At 27.2% G+C, this 25,185-nt stretch overlaps 1 protein-coding gene across 1 annotated transcript in view; it reads right to left on the bottom strand.

Annotated features, from left to right (window-relative positions):
* Nucleotides 1–8,509: 8,509 nt before the first annotated feature.
* LOC126908904 (allatostatins-like) overlaps nucleotides 8,510–25,185 on the bottom strand; it is a 32,546-nt gene continuing 15,870 nt past the window's right edge. Inside the window, exons 2-3 of the mRNA XM_050691234.1 lie at nucleotides 13,462–13,929; nucleotides 8,510–9,697 (exon numbers count right to left, since the gene is read on the bottom strand). Coding sequence (XP_050547191.1) covers nucleotides 9,413–9,697; nucleotides 13,462–13,923 — 747 coding nt within the window. The 5' untranslated portion in view covers nucleotides 13,924–13,929 and the 3' untranslated portion in view covers nucleotides 8,510–9,412. The remainder of the gene's footprint in view (nucleotides 9,698–13,461; nucleotides 13,930–25,185) is intronic.

The following is a 25,185-nucleotide window of genomic DNA, read 5'->3' as shown; positions in this document are numbered from 1 at the left end:
TGTGGACATCTTTTCGTTTTTGACCATAATTGATAATAACTACAAGTAATGCCAATTTTATGAAAACAAGGAAGTATTGTTACTACAGATGATTCTTCTCTGCAAGCGTAACATAAGCCGTTATCATCTTTAAAAAAATTATACAATTAAATTATTTTAAATATCACACATAAAAATAAAACTAGAATTTAAATTTATATCGTTAATTGAAAAAAAGTCAATATATATCAAACAAATGGGGGATAATATGCTTAATACACTTTATAGATTCTAAATTTAAGTAAAATACGCACTAATATTTTCGTAATTTTTTATTGATTTTTCGCAAGATGAAACGTGACATTCACGGTTATGATTATAATGAGCATCAAAGGCACATGTTGAACATACTCGGTGTAAACAAGGTTTTAATATTACTTCCGGTTTCAATTTGTAACAAACTTCACATAATTCATAATCGCCTAAAACAAAATTTAATTAATTTAATTTAATAGTATCGAAGCTGAGATGTTTTTTTTTTTATGTCTGGGGGAAATCTCCAAAAAAATTACAAATTTAAAAATCATCTATTGTCGAATTTTTTTCAATTTTTTATTTAATACTGCATTTTTTTTAATAGTTACCAAATCGATATAATTTAAAATTTTGTAAAAAATTGTTACGTATGAATACTTTATATTTTTAATATTATTTTTATAAAAGCATGAATACGCTATTATTATTTCAAGCATTCTTACATTCACGAAATAAGGGTTCCAAATTTATAACTGCCACGACTAAAAAAAAAATATATCAGAACATCAAAATTAATTTAAAAAAGACACCTACACAGCTTAACTGGCAACATCATGTGCCTCAATGAATAAGTATTATGTGTTAGGTTCTGTTATGGCTCAAACAAATTGTGTGCTGCGCTCTATGCGCGAAGCCGCCATCTAAAAACTATCGAATCATTTGTCCGGAAGTATATTCCGTTTTATCGACCTTCTTCATCACTGTCTGTAAATATTAGGTTAAGGAAAGGTTTTGTAAAAAGGATTATTGTATGTTTAATTTGAGTTCTGTGTGTATGTGTATTTTTTATTGAGTGATTTGAACAGATATTTAATTATTATTATTGTTTAAGTATTTTTTTTCTTGTTAATTGTATATTTGTTAGACATTAAGTTAGATTTATTTTTTATATAGTGCGAGTTTTATGTTTTGTTGCAGCTGGCCAGTGCCCACACATATGATGTTTCTGTGAGTATCTTTCAACAATTTATATTTTTATACAAATTTATTTTATTTTCCCTATTATTACATTTATTATAAATACTGTGCCAAAGGGACAACCGAATGATCTATACTTGTATTTGCAGTTAGTTATCTATTTATTAATTATTGTATCTATATTAATACATCTCTGCAATAACTGCTATTCTATGTAGTAATATACTGGTGGGGCGGCGTGGCCTCCCGCCACACCTCAAGTAAGCTGTACCGAGTAGTCTGATTTTAGCTCTCTGATTGGTCTGTGATGTAATAACAGTAGTCTGTGATTTCTGTGTTTTTCTGTAATTGTAATTGTGGCTGTGAGCGTAATGTGGTTCTATAATGATTTTGTAATAATAATTAAAGTGCTAAATTAAATCTGTGATAATCTGTGATCTTTACTTATTTTATTTTGTATTAGACCATCCTACATGTAGTAATTTTTCTTTATAATTTTAGTTACCTTTGTTTCCTATATCACACAACCTATTGTCACTGTAGACAACCTATCCGGCTCAAGTAAGATCGTGTGTGAGCAGACGATCCTACCCAAATATACAGTTCACTCATTCCTAAATAGAGTTTACAGGTGCCGAGGTAAGCGGCATAAGATTTGTTGCGCCTTAATTTGGTCCATCAATCCGGGATAGTTCATTTAATTTTTATGGAGCATGTAACTTATCTTTGATAAATGTGATTTTAGTGTTTTTAATATAATTTATATTTTTAATTGAATTTTGATTTAAGTTTACTACAATTTATTTAAATTTTTTAGAGCCTTTTATGAGTAATTAGGAAAATACAACTTAAAAGTTTTAATGTTAAGCATTTTTACCACAGAATTTAATAGTATTTAATTTAATTTTAATCTAGTCATTATTAACAAAATTTAAGTTATCTTATAAAGTTATATTGATGAAAAAAGTTTTGTATAAAGAGTCAATGTATGTTAAATTTGATTTCTGTGTATATGAGTGATTTGAGCAGATATCAACACTTATATGCTTATAATCTGATGCCATTTGAGACTTTTATAACGTACATATTGTTTTGAAAAATTTTTATGGTTATTTTCTATTAATGCTACTGACTTTTTCACCAAAATTATATAAAACGTAAAAAAATATTTTAAAAAAGCGTTATCATAATTTCATACATGTAGTTCAAATATTTAATCAAATAATTAACAGTTATATTTTTTATTATACTACCGAGTAGTGTTTTAGTTATTAAAAGATATTTAAGTAAATTTAAAATATTTGGTTATGAAATTATCAGAGCTGATCACCCTGATGGCACAGCACATGGTGGAGCTGCACTCTTAATATCTAACAATATTGGGCACACACCTCATGCACCCTACCGAAGTACAAATTTGCAGGCAGCAAGTTCAACAATTACAATAGATTTAGTACCCATCTCTATATCTGATTGTTATTTTCCTCCTGGACGACCATTTCCTACCTCTGAGCTGTCACTTCAATTACAATCTCTTAACCACAATTTTATAACGGGTGCAGATTTTAATGCCAAGCACCATACTTGGAGTCGATCCACTAATACTAGAGGTATTCCCTCTATAATTTAATCACACTAAAAAATTACAGAGCAATTGTAACAGACTANATCACACTAAAAAATTACAGAGCAATTGTAACAGACTAGCAAACTTATTGGCCTTCTCATGTTAATCGTCATCCTGATACTATCGATTTTTTCGTTTCTCATATTCCCAATCGCTTTGTAACTAAAATTATTAATCTAAATGATCCAGCTTCTGATCACACACCAGCCCTATTACATTTTGGAGGACAGCCGATCCTAAAACATAGCAGGCCAACAATCACTCAAGGTAAAATGAATTGGTGCAAATTTAGGACCATACTTCCAAAAAAAACTGCATTAAATATTAAACTAAAAACTACTATGGATTTAGATAATGAAATTCACAAACTTACCATGAACATACAAGAAGCAGCAAAAGAGTCTTCATCCCCCTTCTCTTATAAAAAACCAACATTAAACTTAACCCCTGAGTTAAAACAACTAATAGCTGAGAAACGTAGAGCTAGATCAAGATGGCAACATACGCATTATCCAGATGACAAAAAACTATACAATTTTCTAACCAATAAACTCAAATTATTACTCAAGACTCACAAAAATAATTCTTATTAAACATACCTTCTAAATCTTTCAGTAAGGAACGGATCGTTATGGAGAAAAACAAAATCGATTCTTCGAATGAAAGAATCAACACCGCTCCTCCGGCGTAATGACAATACACTAGCTATAACAGATCAGGATAAAGCAAATACCCTCACCGTAGAATTGTCAAATGTCTTTAAACCACACTCTATTTCTCCACCATTGCATCATATCGAGACAGTTACACATTTCATTCAGTCACCACTACCTTTATCTTTACCAGCCAAACCAACTACTCCTAATGAAGTTTATACTATTATAAAAAAACTTGTGAACGGAAAATCACCTGGAAATGATCTAATAACCAATAAAATTATAAAAAATCTTCCTAGAAAATCAGTCATTTTGTTATTTTACATCTATAACGCAGCTCTTAGGTTATCTTATTTTCCAGCATCCTGGAAATCATCAGTAATTGTTACAATTCTCAAACCTAAGAAACCTCTTNATCATCGGTAGTTGTTACAATTCTCAAACCTGGGAAACCTCCCGAAGATCCCTCCTCGTACAGACCAATAAGTCTTCTACCTGTCTTAGGTAAAATATTAGAAAAAATTATATTAAAACGTCTTTTATTTATCACTCAAAAAAATAATAACATTCCTGAATTTCAATTCGGATTTAGAGCAAAACATTCAACTATTCATCAACTACACCGTGTTGCTGATACAATTTCAACAGCACTAGAAACAAAGCAATACTGTGCTGGAGTCTTTCTAGATGTGGCAAAAGCCTTTGACTCTGTTTGGCATGAAGGACTTCTATTCAAATTAAAAAACATTTTCCCAGCTCCTTATTACCTCATACTCAAATCATACCTGCAAAACCGTTATTTTAAAGTCCGTCATTATCTCCAACACTCCCCATTATACCCAATATATGCTGGTGTGCCTCAAGGTAGCGATATTGCGCCATTCTTGTACACAATATATACATCTGATCTACCTTTATCGGATACAACAGTACTTGGTACCTATGCTGATGACACGGCCTTAATATCATCTTCATTAGATCATAAAGTTGCCAGTCAACAGTTACAAGTACATCTAAATATGCTTTCGCTCTGGTTCAAGACCTGGCGTGTCAAAATAAATAAGTCAAAATCTTCTTTCATTACATTCACTCTTAAAAAACATGACGGCCCATTAATTACTATTAATAACATTATTATTCCTCATTCAACCGAGGTTAAATACCTAGGGTTAATTTTTGACCGAAGGTTAACCTGGGGTCCTCATTTAAAAGAAAAAAGGAAAAAACTGAACTCGAGACTTCATTTACTAAGACCTTTGCTTAAGTCAAATATTTCTTTGTCAAATAAAATTATATTTTACAAAACATTACTCCAACCACTATGGTCTTATGATATAATAATTTGGGGACCAGCAAAAAGTTCTAACCAGAGAACAATCCAAAGTTTCCAAAACATCTGCTTAAGAATCATAACAGGGGCGCCCTGGTACGTCACAAACATGGCCCTACATTCAGACCTCCTTCTCAACACAATTAAAGAAATGGCAAGATTATATTATAAAAGATTCTGGATGAAACTTGAATTCAACCCCAATATATTAATTCAAATGCTGAGCGCAAACGCCTTGTCTGGCAATCCAGTAAGACGTCTTAAGAGAGAATGGTGCAGAGACCTATTATCTTTATAAATGATTTAATCTTGTTAACATTACGTAATTAAAACTCCTAATTATTGTACAAACTACTATACCATTATATATTATTATTATTATTATTATTGTTAATATTATGTAATAAAACTAAATATAAATTTTCAATATCAGGCGGCTCCAATGGGAGCGACCTCACAGGCTACTAATGTTAAGTATTTTATATATGTACATTTTCTAAACTATTTACTTATTGTAAAAATTTTTTTTTACAGATTGTAAATTTCATAAATAAAACAAAAAAAAAATACTAAATAAGATTCTTCTATAAAAACATTTTTAAAAAATATATATTTATTGTTTCTGAATTTTTAGATCGCTAATTTTGAAATTTAGGGACGCAATTGTTCTTAATCCTAAGTCCAGTACGAGTTCACTTAATTTTTTCGTATATCATATAATCATCATTTAAATCATTATGATTAATTTTTTTTCGGAGTACAATATTTAAAAGAAAAAGGCCAAAACTGTAAAAAATTTTTATGGTTATTTGATATAAATGCTACTGACTTTTTCACTAAAATTATAGAAAACGTAAAAAAATAATTCAGATAAATTGATATCATAATTTTATACATGTAGTTCAAATATTAAATCAAATAATTATCTGATATATTTTGTATTATACTACTGAGTAGTATTTTAGTTATTTAAAGAATATTTAAGATGTTACCTTGAGAAGCTAAACAAAAACTGACAACAAAAATCGATTGATTCGACAAAATCTAAAAATATAATAATTATATCATTTTTTCCTTAATTAATTATAAAATATAAATAAATATTAAATTTAGCAAATGAGCACATCGAATTTGTCTTTATGCAAATAGGATTTTATTTTTAAATGTATAAATTATATAATTAATTATATTAATATGGAAAGTTATCAGCATCGTTATATTTTTGATAATATTATAATATATCTAATTTCTTAGAATTCTTACCATTTTTTAAAAATTAATTCACTGTAAAATAACATTAACTATTATTCTTTGATATTATAAACGCTAATACTTTAAACTAGTTACGCAATTTCTAAATAATTTGATCTGTTTTATGTTCACTAAAAGTTAGTACTCAAAAACTATACATCGTTATGAATTTCTGTTCATAAATTACAAGTCTGTAAAACTTGTACAAATAAATAAAAATTCAAAAATCTTTTAAAATTATTTCGTTTGTATCTTCATGTGTACAAAGCTTAAATAGCAATATACGTGTATAAAATTTATATAGGATACATTCTATAAACGTCACGTATAAGTATAATATACAGAAAAAAACCCAACACAGTGGAGACTCGGCACAGTGAGGACGTGGCATAGTTGGGTCAAGTATAATGATATCTGACAGTGATTAAAATCACTATCATAAAAAACGCTTCGATGCAAATCTGTAAATAGTGTTTAATTTTAACAAATTGGTGAATTATTCCAAAAGCTACAGGATATTTTATTTCCTTATTTATATATTGATTACAAGTCTTATGATTTATATGTATAAAGGGAAATGGTTCTATTTAAAAAAAAAGTATGACGAATGAAAGAGGTATATAAATAGTATTTATCATAAAAAAATTATATATTTTTCAATAAGTTAAAGCATTATAAAAATAAAAATAAAAAAAAAAAATTATTTTACAAAAATTGTATTTTTTTATTAACTTTGATGTTAGTTTTCACCATGAGAACAAACTAAATTCTGAATTTTTTTTCCATTATTAAGTATATTACATAAGTTTTAATTTACTTTATATATAAATATATCAGTAATTCCGGAACATATTCAAGAGTTGAATTGAAAAAGTTAATTTTTTATGAAAAAGTTGTCATTTTGAATCCATTCCTGTGGACAGGTGAAAGATCAGATTTATAAAAAAAATATATCAAATGATAGATAAAGATATCATGCATCTAAAAAAAAAATTATATTGGTTTGGTTACTATTGAAAAAGTTATGGCAGTTTTAAGTAAAAAAAATTCGAAAGTAAGCGATTTTTAAATTTATAATTTTTTTGAAGATTTTCTCCATTTATGGTGAACAAAGGAAATTGTTTTATTTTTAAGGGTAATGTCTTCGACAAGATACGATTTGTAATCTTTAGACGTATCGTTGAAAGATATCGGCTGAAATAAAAAATTCAAAAAAATTTTTTAAATGATTGCGTTTGTATCTTCACAATGCTAAAAAAATGTATATTAAAATTTATATAGTATACATTTTATAAACGTCACGTATAACAAGTATAATATACAGAAAAATTTATAACTGTTCGAAACCGATGGATTTGATTTAGTCGATAATTCATATTAAAATTGAATAGTAATTATACATATATGTTATTATACTTATATGTCATAAACAGACACTTATTACTTTTTTTTTTTTACATTTTATACCTCAGTATTTTTAAACAAATAATTCTTTTGTATACAATGTGTAAAATATAATATTAAACAAGAATATTGTTAAGGTAGACCTAAATTTTAATAAAGACCACAGATATTAATTACTAAAAAATATATCATTCTGTAAAAAAGGTAACTTTATTGATAATCCAGACTATCATAATATCAGATACCATAGCTAGACAAAATTTACTATGTACTTGTATGTTTATATTTATATCATATGTATATTTAGAGAATAAAGATTATAAATTTATATATGCATGTGTCTCAGACGTATGAAAGCGCTTATAATTCTTGTAACAACTATCATTTGGTTGACATTTTTTTTTAATATTTATTGTCCCTTAAGACTAAATTTGAAGTATATCTATTATTATTCATCACGGCAAAGAACAAAAATACAAATATGTTTACTCTACTCGCGTTTCATTCTCACTCCATACATTAAAATACTTGCATCTCAATGAATAGTTATTCTAAAATTGTTATCAAACATTTTTTGTAAGAAAAAAACTAATTTAAAATTTTAGAAAAAATGTATTTTTATTTATTTTTGAATGAGTGATAAATAAAAAATATGCTTTAAACGTAGTCTAAGAAGGAAATACTTATTTATAAAAAATTTCAAAAAAATTATAAGCATTGACAGTTAGGTCTGAGTACTCTGCACCTGCAACACATATGATTATATTTATAATTGGAATAGTGGTGTACGCTAATAAATAATTTTTGTTTGACTGATTAGGACGAAGAAACGAAAGTTAATACAATTAAGACTTTATAAAATATTGTTCAATTGAACTTGTTTTTTTAAAAATATTATATTTGAAAGTACAACAATAAATTGTATTAGTTAGCGCTATCTATTCTAACATTAAAATAACTTACAGCTTATACGACGGACACAGTTATTTTTGAACATGAATAATTTTACTGATTACAAATAACTTTAAAAATGTTATAACGGGCGGCGTTTTAAATTGACCTAACTGTTACAGGAAGCACACAAAAGCCACAGATGTATAATGAGTTTTCTATTACCAATACAATAATTTAAAATTATTTGACATGCTATTATTATATTATTTATTGAGACATTGGTTCATAAAAATTTAAGAATATTTTAATAATATTAAAATTTGTTGAATGAATTTAAATAAAATAGTAGTTTTAATTGATACAAAATCAAGATGGAAAAATTGTACGTTGTTAATGAGGTTATACAAGTAGTTCGTAATACACTATGAAATTGAGGAGAGCATGTATTTTTAAAGGGATTTTTTAGATGTTAATTATTTTTGCAATTCATTAAATTTTACATTTTGTGTAAATTTAATGTTGTACGTGTTTTATATTGTATTATGTTTTACGAAATATTTTACAAAAAAATCATTTAAACATCGTACTCATTTATATTTCAACCAAAATTTAAGCATAGATCAGTTATTTTCTTCGAGTTATCAAAGGTAAAGTGATCACAATAATTGATTAATACGTTTTATGAACAATATAACATTTATTATAGTATGGGCACAAAACTAATTTATATAATATTAAATAATTCTTAAAATATTATTTTTATATTATTATTAACATGAATGTTATTAGTTTATATGTTTAAAGTTTTAATTTTAAACTTTGTTTGGCACTTTTCAAAACAGTCGAGCGCGATATAATTTCATAATAATTGGAATTGGTTGCGATTTTAGAAAAATAATCATAAGAGAACATTTTAATAAAAATTATTATGTATGACAAACAAAATTATGCAAAACCGTTCAAATAATTTAATACGCCGTTTGAGTGTTGTTTGTATATTTTTCGTTGTGTCTGAATATTATAGTGTTTGCAATTTTTTTAATTAATGTCAATGTCGTCTTCGTACTCGCTGCCTGCGTCATAGTCGTCTCGCTTGCCCAGTCCAAAGCCGTACTGGAGACGTGCTCTTCTGACTGCTGGGTGCCATATGAGAGTAGAGTCGTCCATAGAGTCTGCCCATTCTCCTAGACTTGCACCTCGTTTGCCGAGACCAAATGCAAATCGCTGTCCGTGTACGTCGTCTGATGTTCTCTTTTTTTCTTCTGATAGGTCGTTATAATCGGCTTCTTTTTCATCAACGTTTAAAAATGATGGGTTAGATACCTATTGAATCATAACTTGTATTAGAATCAAGTAACAGGCTGATACTATCACAAAAACATGGATTACGTTCCCTTAGTTTTAAAAGGTTCTATCAAAAAGCTGTCTATATAGATATATTTACAAATTAAAGAAGAAGAAAAAATAGATTAATTTTAGAAAAAACTTAATAGTAAAGGTAGTTAAACATTGGTTTTTAAGTTTATCTCGTCAAAGAAGGAATAGAGTTTAAGTTTTCAAATAAACTTATTATTTTAAGGATCAGTTTGTTTTCGCTTTAATTTGTCAGTGACTGAACTAATGAAATCTCACAAAGTAAAAGAGCTTATCGATTCTTCCCCAAATGGTATTTCTAGATATCCTCATTGTTTGTTTAATAAGGATTAACCTTCTAATAACATCAACTAAAGCTTTAATTCTCAATAGTTTCTTATGGGGTTAAACATTGTAAGTTAATAAATTACTTTCTTTAAATTCTATACTATTTTATGTGATTACCGGTATAAACTTATGTAGTTGAATGTTTTAATGATTTAGATAAATCTTAAGTAGTAAATTTTCTCTCTCTTGTCAATATTTAATGCATATAATGGACAACATCATTACATTTAACTATTGAAATAATATTTTTTAAAAATGTATTCTTTATTTTTGATTTCATTCTTTTGTAATTGTTAACCAATTTAATAATTCTGTTAAAACAGTGTACTAATAGTTTAAATCTAACGTACTTTTATTAAATTTTCAATTAAAAACAAACATGAAATTAAAGTTTTTGTTTTTTCGCTCAAGGCTGATGTGAGCATTAAAACATAACATAACCGTGAGGCTCTGTTATCACAGTTCTAATATTAATATTATTAAAACAGCTTCAGGCTTTAATGCTGTAGACATTTTTTTGTACAGGCCGCGGAAACATTTACATGTTATTTTTCACACAATTTTATTCGTTTTGAGGTTACTTGTGTATAAAGTTCAATCACATTCTAAACACAAATTTCCATTAAGTAAATTTGAATTTTATTATTTCTTTCGCAATTTTGACTTTTTGCCACTTTAATGTTGGTCATATAATACTTAAAGATGGTTACACTGACTATATTGTTTAAGTTATACTAGTTAAACCTTGACACTCACTTAAAATGCTAAAATGAAATTATCTGTAAGTTTAGTTTACAGCCTTCACAAATTATTTTTCAGAAGCGCTGGTCGTTTATAACTAAAATATAGCTAAAGGGTAACCACCGGGTAGACAAATTAATAGGAAATTTAATTAAGATCATAAAATCTACCCAATATAATTTTTCATGGAGTGCCGTAACACATTAAAATGCTATTCCATTACAATTTGTTGATAACTCAATGTTAATTAAGTAAATCATTGCACATAATTTAATTAAATACTATTTTGAAAAATAAATAATTACGTTACTAATATAATTTATTCTAAACGTACGATGACATTCTCTTTATGTTCAAGTAGTAAATACTCTCAATGTTTTCAAAATGACCTGAAATATTTTTATCGTCTATAAAAAGTTATCTGATACATTCATAAACCCATAAGCTATAAAATGTAATACACCTAACCTGCAATCACCATATTGTTTTTGGTCGTTGAATAAAACATGTGTTGAGCCAAAACAACTATAACAGTACCAACTTGAAAAGTATTTCGCATTTGTTATTCAATCCTAATATTTTAATAAAGAATAGAAAAATATTTTCTTACATTAAGTAATCTAATTAATTTAACATCAAAAATCACAATTATTAGGACTAGGTGGCTGAGTCGGTAAAGTGGCAGGCCTGATAAGCACTGTTTTGAATTCGAGACTCGATTAGTGATTGGAGTTGTCATCCCTCTCTCTCTACTTATCCCGGAGTATACGGGGCTAAAAAACTTCCTCTTAAAAGATACCACAACTGCCCTCAATGAGCCGTAAAAAGCGTAAAAAAAATTATACTTGTTACATATTAATTATTAATATTGAATGATTTTTTAATTTTCTAAATGGCTCATATGAAATATTAGCTGATTGATAATAACTATTAGACTTGAACTGAGAATATTATTAACATTTTTATACCCAGATAGGAGGACAGTTGTTGCTAAAAAATGTCTAATGATAAAAATCGTCACACTCGCGTCTCACCTCCAGTCTATACTTTAAATAGTAACATCGAAAATAATTGGTCAAAATATGTATGTCTTCATTAAGAAAAATAAATTAGACACCCTTATAATGTATTAGAGATGAATTAAAAAAGTAGCAATGTAAACAGTCATATACTGCAATAACAAATATTCGAATTAATTATTTTTACAGCTTAAAACGTTCGCAGCTCAGTAAAAATTAAAAAAAGCTCCTAAGATATATTTTATATTGTAAGAGTTATAAAAAGATCAATATAGGGCCCTATAAGAAATGTATGGATGCCGTTGCGAAAATAGAAGTCATGACGTCACCCTCGTATTTAATATCACCCGTAAGTCAACAACGTGAAGTCTGAAAAAAAAAGTTTTTTTTATCAAAATTCTTGTTACTTTTTGTATTATTTTTTTAATTAATAAAAAAAGTTCATTTTTTAGTTGGGTAGTCCTTTAAGAAATATATAAAATTAAAAAATACCAAAAATAATTTCTTAGTATAATTATTATTTTAAGAGAAATATTGTGACTAAAAAAATCAACTTGTACACTAGTCTGATAACAACACAAATATCATGCGAGTTGTATGCGAAATTATAATTAATAAAACTTTTACAATTATATAACTAAAAAAACTTCTGGATTACACTAACCCTTTTTTAAATAAAACAACATTTTGCATAAATGTTTAATTTAAGAATATAAATTGCACAACAACTTAAAGTGGAAATTAGTATCTTTTTACACACTTGTTAAAGTTTATTTGAATCTGTACTATAATTGCATTATGTTTTGTTACGGCTATTTGAGCACGAGTTTGAAATTAAAAGGAAAATTACCTTCAATCATGGTTAAGATGAAAGTAATGATGTGGCTCATTAAATTTTAGATTATAAAATTATTTGTTTAACATCCAATGATTATTTATTTACGATATAGCAGTTATATGTTTAAATATATAAAATATAATATTTTTTTTTGTTGACAGATAATAAAATTCTACGTTCTATATTATAACAAAAAAAGTGTTCCTATCCCCCTTAAAATATTATCAACATTAGTGTTTTTTTATTAAAACATGTATATTTATTCAATTTACAAACTAGAATATTATCTATCAAGAGGTGAAGACTTAATTTTTATAAATGACAACATACATATTAAACTAGCTTATTAAATAAAAAATTATCTAATTAGGAAAGTGACTGAGAAAAACTTTTGGGCCAGTTGGATAAGTTATAAACTCTTTAATATAAAGACAGTAAGTAAAACGTAGGTCTGTTCATTTTTATACCTAAACATTAATGAACCCCACACGTCCCGTCTTGTTATAAAAAGCTCATATCTTTTAAAGTACTAGACTATAAGTTTTTTTAGATAGACAGTTTTCTAGTTTGTATATTGTTTAGACACATATATTTTCACATAAACACGTTTTTAGTTGATTTAACTTAGGAAAAGGGGAAGATATGACCAATTTGTTTTCTAGAAATTATAGAACGTAAAATACTATTAAGCTTCTGCAAAGAAAAAAATTATATTGCATTATATATTTTTAAAGATATTGCGTTAATGATAGTGAAACTCTATGTAGAAAAAAATAATAATAATTTACCCTTTTTCCTAGTCCAAAACTGTATTGTGGGGAAGCTCGGCGTCCTAGACCGAAGCTGTAAAACGTAGGTGAGGTCCTTTTACCAAGTCCAAACCCATACTGCTTGAGCGCCGCCCGTTTGCCTAGTCCAAATCCATATTGTTTTGATGAGGCTCGTTTTCCAAGACCGAATTGATACTGCCTGTACAACCGCTTGCCTAGTCCAAACCCATATTGTTTATGGGCTCGCTTTGCTGTATTGTACTCATAAGGAACCTGAAGAGGATCAGATTCCAAGTAACTATCCACCGATGGTTGTGACATTGACGGAGAACCGATATCAGCGATGGCTCTCATGACATCAGCTTGTTGTTGCTGCTGTTGGTGTTGGTTTTGAACTTTAGATTTATCATCACCACCAGCCACCAACGTTGTGAAAGTCATTACAGCGACCAAAACAAACCACATGCCACAGTTTTGCATTTCAACCTATATAATATAAATACGAGCTTTAATATAATTTAAAAAAAGTTACAAAAACGGTAGCACAGTGGGGTCGAGGCACAGTGTAGACAAGGCATAGATGGGACAAGTATAGATGATATTTGACAGTGATTAAAATCACTATCATAAGAAACGCTTCGATGCAAATCTGTAGATAGTGTTTCATTTAGAGAAATTGGTGGATTATTCCAAAAGCAACATCAACTCCTATTTCTTTGATTATATCCTAATTAGTAGTTCTTTAATTTAAAAACATAATATATGAATAAATACCAATTATAATTATTAATAGTAGTATGAAATTGATATTCAATAATTTAATATTGTAATTTAAACGGAGAAATTATAAAAATAATAAAGAAGTTGTATTTTGCTTTATTTTTACGTGTATAAAAATTTAAAGGGCTTGATACAATAAATTTCAATAAAAACTGTTACTATAAATAAATGCACTGAACTACAAGGAACTTTCATCAGTAACAAAAATATACCATTCTAATTCAACTTTTCGCGATGTTTTCAAATCTGCAATTAGACAGATCACTACTAAGTTTTAATATTATTAAAAATTAGTATTTACATATAAAAAATTCGCATCGAAGCTAAAAAATTGGTTATTTACTTTTTTTAATTATCTAATTGGATAATTACTATTTACAGTACATTTATCAGAAAAGTTCGATTTTTTTTACATTTTTATCGTTATAGATCACTTAAATAAAAATCATAGTAATCATTTCTAATTAACTTTTGGTGTTTAAAAAGATTCTACAATGGAAATATTCAGAATTTAATTATTTTTAATGATTATATATCTAAAAATCCAATGAAAAAAAAGTTGTTAAAAAGATTTACTCAATCAATTGTAAAAATCTATCTTTAAATTAAGGTGAAACAAAAAATCATTTTTCTTTTAAATTTATAATTTTTATAGCAACAAGTTACAAACAAATTTGGAATATTATAGTAGTACACACAAATAGAGTTAAAAAATTAACGAATTACAATAGAAAATTATTAACTTTAGTAGTTGAATACTTTTATCATATCATATCTAATTCGACAATAAATACTTTAAGAATATTAGAAATTAATGATTTTAATTGTTTGTATGGAAAAAGTTGGTTAAGCTACTTTTTATTTGAATAAGGAATATTTCTTTTAATTTTAAAGAGTAATAACTTAAACTAAATACGAATTGTAATCATTTGACGTATCGTTGAAAAAAGTAGGTCTAGTAAGAGTTGGCAAAATAAATTGTAGCCACAAGAAGAACCACATACTAAAAAAATAACACGAATAAGAAATTTCTTCTGGCGAGGGGAGACTATAGTGATGAAATCCTTGATATTAATTGAAGTTATAGAACCTAAATGAGATAAATATCAAATGATTTGAAAATTTTATTCTAACTCAAAAATAAAAATGCAAAATATTAATTGCCACAGACGGATTTGAACCTCGTCCCCTAAGCGTGAAAGACACATATCGACTGCCCCAACGAAAAAGGTCGTAACTCGATTTTTACTTTTTTTATAAGTAGTATGTCTTAAAAAACTCTGAAGTCATCATTTTTTTAAAAACTGAATCTTGGAATAATTACAGTATCTTTCATTCTACCAGTGATGTTATTTTGGGAAATTTACGTTTAAAAATAAAATAAGAATATAAATTGTAATGCTTGTTTTATTCATACTGAAAAGATAGAAAAAACGAGTTACGACCTTTTTCCTTGGGGCAGTCGATGTGTTACCGATTCGGCAACTGTTCGTTGCTTTCGTCACATGATAAAATTGACTATTTAAGCTAACTCAAATTTAAAAATTACTTATTCGACTATAAAAAACATAAAAAAAATTTAATAAGATTAATTTCTTATGTGTTATGAACTTTATTCTATGTCAATTAAATTATATAATATTCATGAAAGTCAATATATTCTCCTAATAAGATATTTAAAATTAAAATAAAATACAAAACCTAGAATTTTAATAGAAAAATAGCATATTTTTGAATACAGTAGCCAATTGTGCATAGAAGATAGGTCGTCGGGACAAATTTTTTTTTTCATTTTATAGTACATAAAATAAGCTTTAATTTGATATATGTTTAAAGGACGCAGTATTTCCGGAACATTTTCAAAAATTAAGTTGAAAAAGTTAGTTTTTGTAAAAAAGTTGCATTTTAAATCCCCCTTGTGAGCAGAATAAGTGTTAGATTTTCAAAAAAAATGATATCAAATGAAAGGAAAATATCTAAGGTTTTAGTATAAAAAAAATTTATGTTGATTTGTTTATTTTTGAAAATGTTATGGAAGTTCTAAGAAAATAAAGTGAAAAAAATGACAAAATTTACCGATTTTTAAATTTGTAATTTTTTTGGATATTTCCCCCATTTGCGAGGAACGAGGGAAAAATTTTCAATTTTTAAGGGTAATGTCTTCAACTTTGTGATCTTTTGACGAGTTGTTGAAAGAAATCGGTCCAGTGAGAGCTGAGAAAAAGTGGCAACAGATATAAAAAAAAAACACATCATAGTAAAATTAATATCTTCTCAGCTTTGCATCGAAGCTAAAAATGAATCATTCAAGCAATTTTTAATAGTGTTAAAATATTATTCCGCTAATTTTGCCTATCGTACGTATATACGCAATGCGTTTCTAAATAAAGACGGACAGTTTTATAAATAAAATAATATCATTTTATTATTGTATCTATATGCTTATTGTTGATTGCGCATATCATATATATTTAATTTAAAAAAAATTATTATTGTTATTATATTTTCAAAAATATAATATAATAATATGGTTTGTTTAATAAGATTTTATTTATTAAAAATATATTTTCTTATAATTTTTTACATTTTTAAAAATAATGTCGAACTTTGTTTCAAGTTTATTCTTTTAATGTTTTATAAATCTCTCGAAAAATTAGATGATAAAAATCAGTTTTGGTTTTTAGCCAAAGGCAAGTACTTATATTATTGTTGTGTTTCAGATGTACATTTCAAGTTTTATTAGATATTTTAAGGCATAAATAGCAAAGTTAGTTGCTTTTGATATAGAAAATATAATCATAAAGATTATCTTAGAACGAAATTATTTTCACAATATTTAAAAAGACACGGTGTCGTACTATAAATTATAAGGTAATTTCAGTGTCTATTAAACTCTGTTATAAAATCACACTTTATTTTATAATCTTAAAATACGTGAATTTACCTTAAAAAAAAACCCAAAAACTCGCTCATTCTAAAAGTACTTGTTATAACTCATAAAATTTTTTATATAACTCGTAAATGGGTTTATGTGCGTATCATTATTATTAATTTATAATAAAAAGAAATATTTTTAAGAGAACGAAATTTTGTATCATAGTGAAAATAATTTATATATATTGTCAAATATAACATTAAACATGATACACTAAAAAAAAAAATCGTTGAAAGGAACAATATGAAATTAATATGGTTGTGCAACTGACATAGTGAATTATAAATGCGGTAAACCAAATAATATTAACGGTTTCTAATTCAATGATCAATAGCCAAGGCTATTTCCATACGGATAATTCTTTTTGCTGTATAAAAAGTATTTTGTTCTCGAGCTGAGCACAACAAGTATTCTATTATTATTAAATGACAGGGTTCGTTTAGCCATTTGAGTTCAATTATTCTGGACGATTTGTTTTGGTTGTGATTGTTTTGTAATCGGGTTTTGAATTAAGTTCACTGGTTAAACTAACCTACTATCATATGAATATCTCGTTATCCGACCACTCATGATTTATTTTATGTCTTTATGAAAAACTCGAGTCATATCATATTGTGTACTTAAGTCAAAAAATACTTTAATAGTATTGGAAATACAATACGTTTGTTGTTTATGATCATGTCTTATATTTCTCAACGAAAAAACCTTTTAGTATTTTTTCTATTTTAGGAATCATAACGTTANCATTTCAACCTATAAAATATAAATAAGAGCTTTATTGTAATTTAAAAAAATTTATAAAACAAAAATTAATCATTGAAGCAATAGTGTTAAAATATTATTCCGCTAATTTTGCCTATCGTACGTATATACGCAATGCGTTTCTATTTGAACGGACAGTTTTATAAATAAAATATTATCATTTTATTATTGTATCTATATGCTTATTGTTGATTGCACATATTATATATTTAATTAAAAAAAAAATTATTATTGTTATTATATTTTCAAAAATATAATATAATAATATGGTTTGTTTAATAACATTTTATTTATTAAAAATATATTTTCTTATAATTTTTTACATTTTTAAAAATAATGTCGAACTTTGTTTCAAGTTTATTCTTTTAATGTTTTATAAATCTCTCGAAAAATTAGAAGATAAAAATCAGTTTTGGTTTTTAGCCAAAGGCAAATACTTATATTATTGTTGTGTTTCAGATGTACATTTCAAGTTTTATTAGATATTTTAAGGCATAAATAGCAAAGTTAGTTGCTTTTGATATAGAAAATATAATCATAAAGATTATCTTAGAACGAAATTATTTTCACAATATTTAAAAAGACACGGTGTCGTACTATAAATTATAAGGTAATTTGAGTGTCTATTAAACTCTGTTATAAAATCACACTTTATTTTATAATCTTAAAATACGTGAATTTACCTTAAAAAAAACCCCAAAAACTCGCTCATTCTAAAAGTACTTGTTATAACTCATAAAATTTTTTATATAACTCGTAAATGGGTTTTAAATGTGCGTATCATTATTATTAATTTATAATAAAAAGAAATATTTTTAAAGAGAACGAAATTTTGTATCATAGTGAAAATAATTTATATATTGTCAAATATAACATTAAACGTGATACACTAAAAAAAAAAAATCGTTGAAAGGAACAATATGAAATTAATATGGTTGTGCAACTGACATAGTGAACTATAAATGCGGTAAACCAAATAATATTAACGGTTTCTAATTCAATGATCAATAGCCAAGGCTATTTCCATACGGATAATTCTTTTTGCTGTATAAAAAGTATTTTGTTCTTGAGCTGATCACAACAAGTATTCTATTATTATTAAATGACAGGGTTCGTTTAGCCATTTGAGTTCAATTATTCTGGACGATTTGTTTTGGTTGTGATTGTTTTGTAATCGGGTTTTGAATTAAGTTCACTGGTTAAACTAACCTACTATCATATGAATATCTCGTTATCCGACCACTCATGATTTATTTTATGTCTTTATGAAAAACTCGAGTCATATCATATTGTGTACTTAAGTCAAAAAATACTTTAATAGTATTGGAAATACAATACGTTTGTTGTTTATGATCATGTCTTATATTTCTCAACGAAAAAACCTTTTAGTATTTTTTCTATTTTAGGAATCATAACGTTAATGTTAATATATTTGATTTTTACAAATTAATTGTTAAACGGTTTTAAATAAAACGGAATATTATTTATTATGTATATAAAGAAAATAAAAAAAAAAAACAATAGACCTCAAGTAATTTATTTGCTAATCAGGATTTAAAAGTACAGAATCAGTCTTTGAACTCTGTGTTGAGCCGTTCACGATATTTATTTTTAACGAAATGATGGCTTCCATTGGGAAGAACAAAAACTTGAAAATTGAGGGAGGATTGACGAAATCGTAATAGTGTTCTTGTAAATTGTTATGTTATTACATTTTCCTATTGTTTGATTATTGCTGAAAACGTGTCAATACATAATGAACGATATTTATTTGAAATTATCGATAACTTAGAGAAGACAATGAAGTTTCATTAGGTCTTTATTACCAAGACTTCTCACCACCACCTCCGTCCACTTTTGAATCGTATGGCGGATATTTTTCCCAGGGGGAGAATTGTCACAAGCTCAATGACTCCAGCAACCCGTGGGCAATGTGGAGGGTGTTGCAGAGGCGTTTCAAATGAACTTTGTCACGACTGATGACCGACACTGGGGAAATTAATTACTAAAATATAGTGTTCAAAGCATGGTTTTGGGTGTATTACACTATTGTTGTTTGTGAGAGAGAAAGGAGAATGGACGAAAGAAAAAATGAGAAGTTACGGTTTGTTTTTTCCGGTGACATAGCAACGGCGCCTATGTAGAAAACAAGCGTGTACTACACTGTGTGTCCTATTTTTTTGTCCATTTTTAAACGCCAGTCTGGCGGCGATAAATGAAGTGGCGCAAATATGTGTTTATATATATGACATGGTTGTTTTGTTTCTTCTTGAGCAGATGTCGGAGTGTTAGGATAATATAAATTACTAGATAGGAGTTTCAAAAAATAAGAACTGAAATACATACCAAATTGAAAAACATGAAATTAAATTCTAAAATGATTCGAAATGATAAACGACTAAAACAAAAGCTAAAATATAAAAATATTCACAAAACCGTACAATAGACGGTGTCTATTATGTATAATAGTATTTTTTTAACACCAAATGCATATCATTTATTGAAATTAGTATTTTAATTGTACAACTTTAGTATTATATTTATACTTTAAGTTTTATTAATTAAATAAATTATATAAAAACAGATTTCACAAAATACTATTTCCGTACCTTAAGTCTAGAAGAGCCTGTCTAAAAAATTTTTTTTTCTATTTTCAAACAACTACTATAGAATTATTGAATATGTTAGCAACGTTTTTTAAGTTACGTTCAATAAAATGAAAGCTATTTTTAAGGCGGCACTTAAATAATGTTACCAACATACTAAGTTTATCTACACAATTTATTTGAAAGTAGAAATTATTTTTATTATTATTATTGTTGATTGGCTCTTCTAAACCCAAGGTATTGATTTACAGTATTCATTAGCTTAGTAATGGTTAATTGAATAACAGTATCTGATTAAATTTTTATAATATTCATCATATGAGTATTTTAAATACACTTGATTAAAACTGAAAATAATTTGTTCAAATCATATACAGAGAGTTCAGTAAGTAAGGAAACGGGACAGTTATTACAAACAATGAAAACAATATAAACCCGTTTCCTTACTTAATGTATTTTCTATATATCGAAATTAACTTTTGAGTTGGCTGAGTGCTTCTGTTATAATATATAATACATCAGTTATAATCCAAATATACATAAGAAAAAAGAGCAATTTTAAAAAGTATCATTTTATAGCTTTATGAACTAAACTTATCTAATATTAATCAATATTTTAACTTTAGACACAATTGTAGTTTATAGAATAACACATTAAATGATTTTAAACAGAAAATTATCAAATTATTTAAATAAATATTTTTTTAACATTGAATATTTAAAAAAAAGTGCTATTTTTTAGCAATTGAGTTCATTGTTAATGCTGAACTCGACATTTTGAAATAAAAAAGCATTTTATCACACTTACAAACCAAATTGACACTTAAGCTGAAAAACACAACTGAATTTTTTCTTTAATAAAAATATTTAAAAGCAGTTTAGACAAAGTTTTGCTGATAAACTATTACAATAGTATTTAATGTAGAAAGAATTATATTTTAATAATAAATATTATGATTGAATATAAATTAAATTAAATTTAGAAAAAAACTTAACTTCTTAAAATTTATCAGAAATTTCAAAAAAAAATAATAATAATAAAACAAAGTATTTAAATTATTTCAACATGTTAAAATTATATCATAAATTTACATTGAAAAAATTAAGGATGAAATAAAATCTTTAGGTTGAAAGTAAATGAAATATATCACCTAAAATTTTATTATTTTAAAAGAATACAATAAGATGTATAAGATATACTCAAATCATTGAACAACAAATTTTATTCATTAAATTGAATAGTTAGGATTTATATGATTTTTATAAACAATATTATATGGAAGTAATTATCATTAGAAAACTTTGAAAACGTCATCAACAAAAATTTGTTTATCATATCTTAGCAATTAATTCAGAATATTGAGCATTGAACTGTTTTGTTTTTTTCTGATTACAATATGTTTTCTATAAAATATAAGAATTTCACAATGAAATAATAATAAAATGTGTATATAAAAATCATTGAACTGTTGGGAAATTATGAAGGACTCTTAACGGCAACGGAAGATCATGTCTCGCAATTAATGTTTGGTGTTTTTAAATTTTAATTTACATGATGACAATATGTACTAAATGAACAGGGTCTGTAAAATTTATGGAAAATAGATATGCAATCATTGTATGAAGATACTAAATGTTATTACTAAGGAGAAAATTTCCTATTTTTGTTTATATGTGTGTGTGATTTCGACATAAGTAGTTAACTCTGTCAGATTAATTTCTCTATGGAATTTTCTGTATCTAATGAATAAACTGTGTTCATATCTACAATAACCTTAAGATAGATGGTGACATATTGTGTTAGACAAGGTATTGACCTGCGGTTGACTGGTTTCAGTCCGACATGCACGTTGAACTGCGTGTGCGTTTTATACAAACAACATAAATTTGATAGCTATACGAAATAAATTTGGAATTGAACGCCTTTTACTAATTTCTTTGAAATATTGTTTATAAATAAAAACGTTACCAGAAACAAATGTAATTACATCGAATTTTGCCGATATGGACAGTGAACACGACTGAACTGTCGGTTAATTAAACGACTCCTATCACTTTATATATTAAAAGCCGTTAAAAATATAATAACACACAGTTACCGCTCACGACATGAATTTAAGACTTGACGCATTTTTATTATTATAGTCATGTCAACTGCATGTGTATACATTACAATTGTCCCTCATAAACATTGTGTGACTGAATCTGAAACCAAGTCGTCTAGATTACCCGTTTATGTACTATAAAATATTTACCTTAGCAACAAGATTTGTAAGAATAACAATTTTTTCAAATTTAATTATTTTGCTAAATAATATTAATAACAGTCATTCTAAGATGATTATCTATGATAATTAAATTATAAGATCGTGATTGCAAATTGTCTAGCTATTGTAAAGAATAAACAAATGCTATTTATTGCAATAGTAATTAAAAAAAAGGCAATTTCATAAAGACTCTGTTTTCGTTTTAAATCTAATCTCATTACTTGCGTCGTATTGTATTTTATCATGTACACACTTTAGTTTTAATTGCACTACAAAAACTTTGTGCGTTGTATACCAACAGGTAGATGTCAGATCTAAAATAATACTTATTTATGGGTACAGTTCAAAGCACGTTCACATTAATCATTTTAAAAAAAGTGATTCAATTAAAAAGTTCAAAACAATTAAATTATACTTGACGACTTGTTGATTAGATAAGTTGAAAATTACCTCAAGGCACTTGACTAAATCTATTTGTGTCTTGGTCGTTTTGACATTTTTTTCTGTCGGTATATTCAAACGTCAGCAATGTTCTCAAGTTACTACTACGTAATGTGAAGTAAATTAGTAGCGGGGACGGTAAAAAGAAGTTTTGTGCGTAAGCACGGATTAAAAACTTTGCACTATAACTGCAATTAAGGTGAGCAGTATTAGAATATGAACTCGGTGAAAGTTAAAACAAGACGAAACTTAAGAATAATAGCCGTGAAGTCGATATTAATAAAGTTAACGTCGTAATCGGCGGCGTAGCTTTGTGGCAGAGTGACGATCAACCGCTTGTCGTTTGTTAATACCGATAATTCACTTGAAAAGAAATCGACCCGAGCAAACCGTTACAAAGTAGGACAATCGGCTTTATTGTAAAAAACTCGACCAGCGCTCGTTATTCCATATTTTCCGAGACCAATTTTAAAAGAGAATAATGTAAAACGGGTGCAGAAATAATTTCACTGGTTAAGTGTTTTTTTCTTACATTTCCAACGTATAAATTCACTGCAGTCAAAAGTTTAACGAGAAATTGAAATGTTAATCTGACAAGAAGCGTTTAACGCGAAATTTTATGGTTTCAATCGCGTTTATGGCAACGCCTCTTCGGCATAAACCGCTCCGTGTCGGCTACCGAGTTTTTGAATACGACACGCTGAAAGTTTTAACGCGGCCAACGAGAAATAATACTGAAAATATGGCAAAAACATTTTAAGTGTTTCGAGTCGACCAAACTGTAGCGCTTTTGTTTAACAGCTGTTACAGCTGATGTCGACCGCGAGATTATCCTCGAGAACAACTTGTGTACTCCCAGTGAATAATTACAAATCGAGGGACGTTAACGTGATTGGGAAACGATCACTAGGACGAGTGGGCGTCCGCGTACAAACTTTGGTGATTGTTCCGAGGTGCTCGACAATAAGATATCACCACACAAATCGGTAACGCCGTTGTTTGATCGGATAGTATTAAAACTTGTTCCGTCCGACGAAGTATCTGCTGTAACTCACTAAACTAGCTGATAAATGCGATTCACTAATAAACGGTATTCAGACTTTACTGTGTGGCACAATACAACGGCTATCGACTTTGGCGATTTATTCGCGCGAACAACACTTTGCCGAATTAATAATTATCACTGTCGGCTATTATTTCGGTACAGTCCCGTGTCGCCTGTAAAACCAACCGACCGTAACGGTACCGAGTTTAAGAGTCACGTTGATCGCGACAATAATGCAAACGCGGCTGTTCTTAGCCAATAATTAATAATTCATCAAAACGATTGGCTCGAAGATTTTAACACATTATCGTCGCCGAATGGAAAGAAAAACTATCGGCGTTTTTCGGTTGATTGGAATAACATAAAACAATATTTTTGATTTTTCCATAAGAAAACCCATAGGAATTGTTCCCAAAAACAACTTCGATCGTTTCATAAAAATATAGTTTTTTATCGGCGGAAACAAACTATTGTATTTATTTAGCTTGTATATATCATTGGAGGCTTAAAAACGTTAAGCCATAATATTGTTAACAATTTTCGTGACTAATTTTACAATCACAAACGTAACTGATTGTTTTTTTTTACTTTTTAGTGTTTTTATTTTTATAAATGTGTAAGTTATTTTATTCAACTCATACGCTTGTTTTCAAAACATATACCACGCTAAGCGTTCATTCCCTTTATTTTATATTTTAACTGAATCGTCAACAAATTCATTTTAATTAAAATATTTCTATTAGATTATATTCAAATATATTATGTGACTAAATATGAGTTATAATTCATTGAAAGTTTTTAAAAACATTTTATTTTTTGTTAAATTACAGAATTTACAGATTCTGTAATTTAACTTTATTTAAAATAAAAATTTCATACTATGTCAGTTTTTTAGAAAATGTTTCT

The sequence above is a fragment of the Daktulosphaira vitifoliae genome, unplaced genomic scaffold (assembly GCF_025091365.1).
Source record: "Daktulosphaira vitifoliae isolate Bord-2020 unplaced genomic scaffold, ASM2509136v1 Scaffold_35, whole genome shotgun sequence".
NCBI lineage: Eukaryota > Metazoa > Arthropoda > Insecta > Hemiptera > Phylloxeridae > Daktulosphaira > Daktulosphaira vitifoliae.
This window is presented reverse-complemented; position numbering and strand designations above follow the sequence as displayed.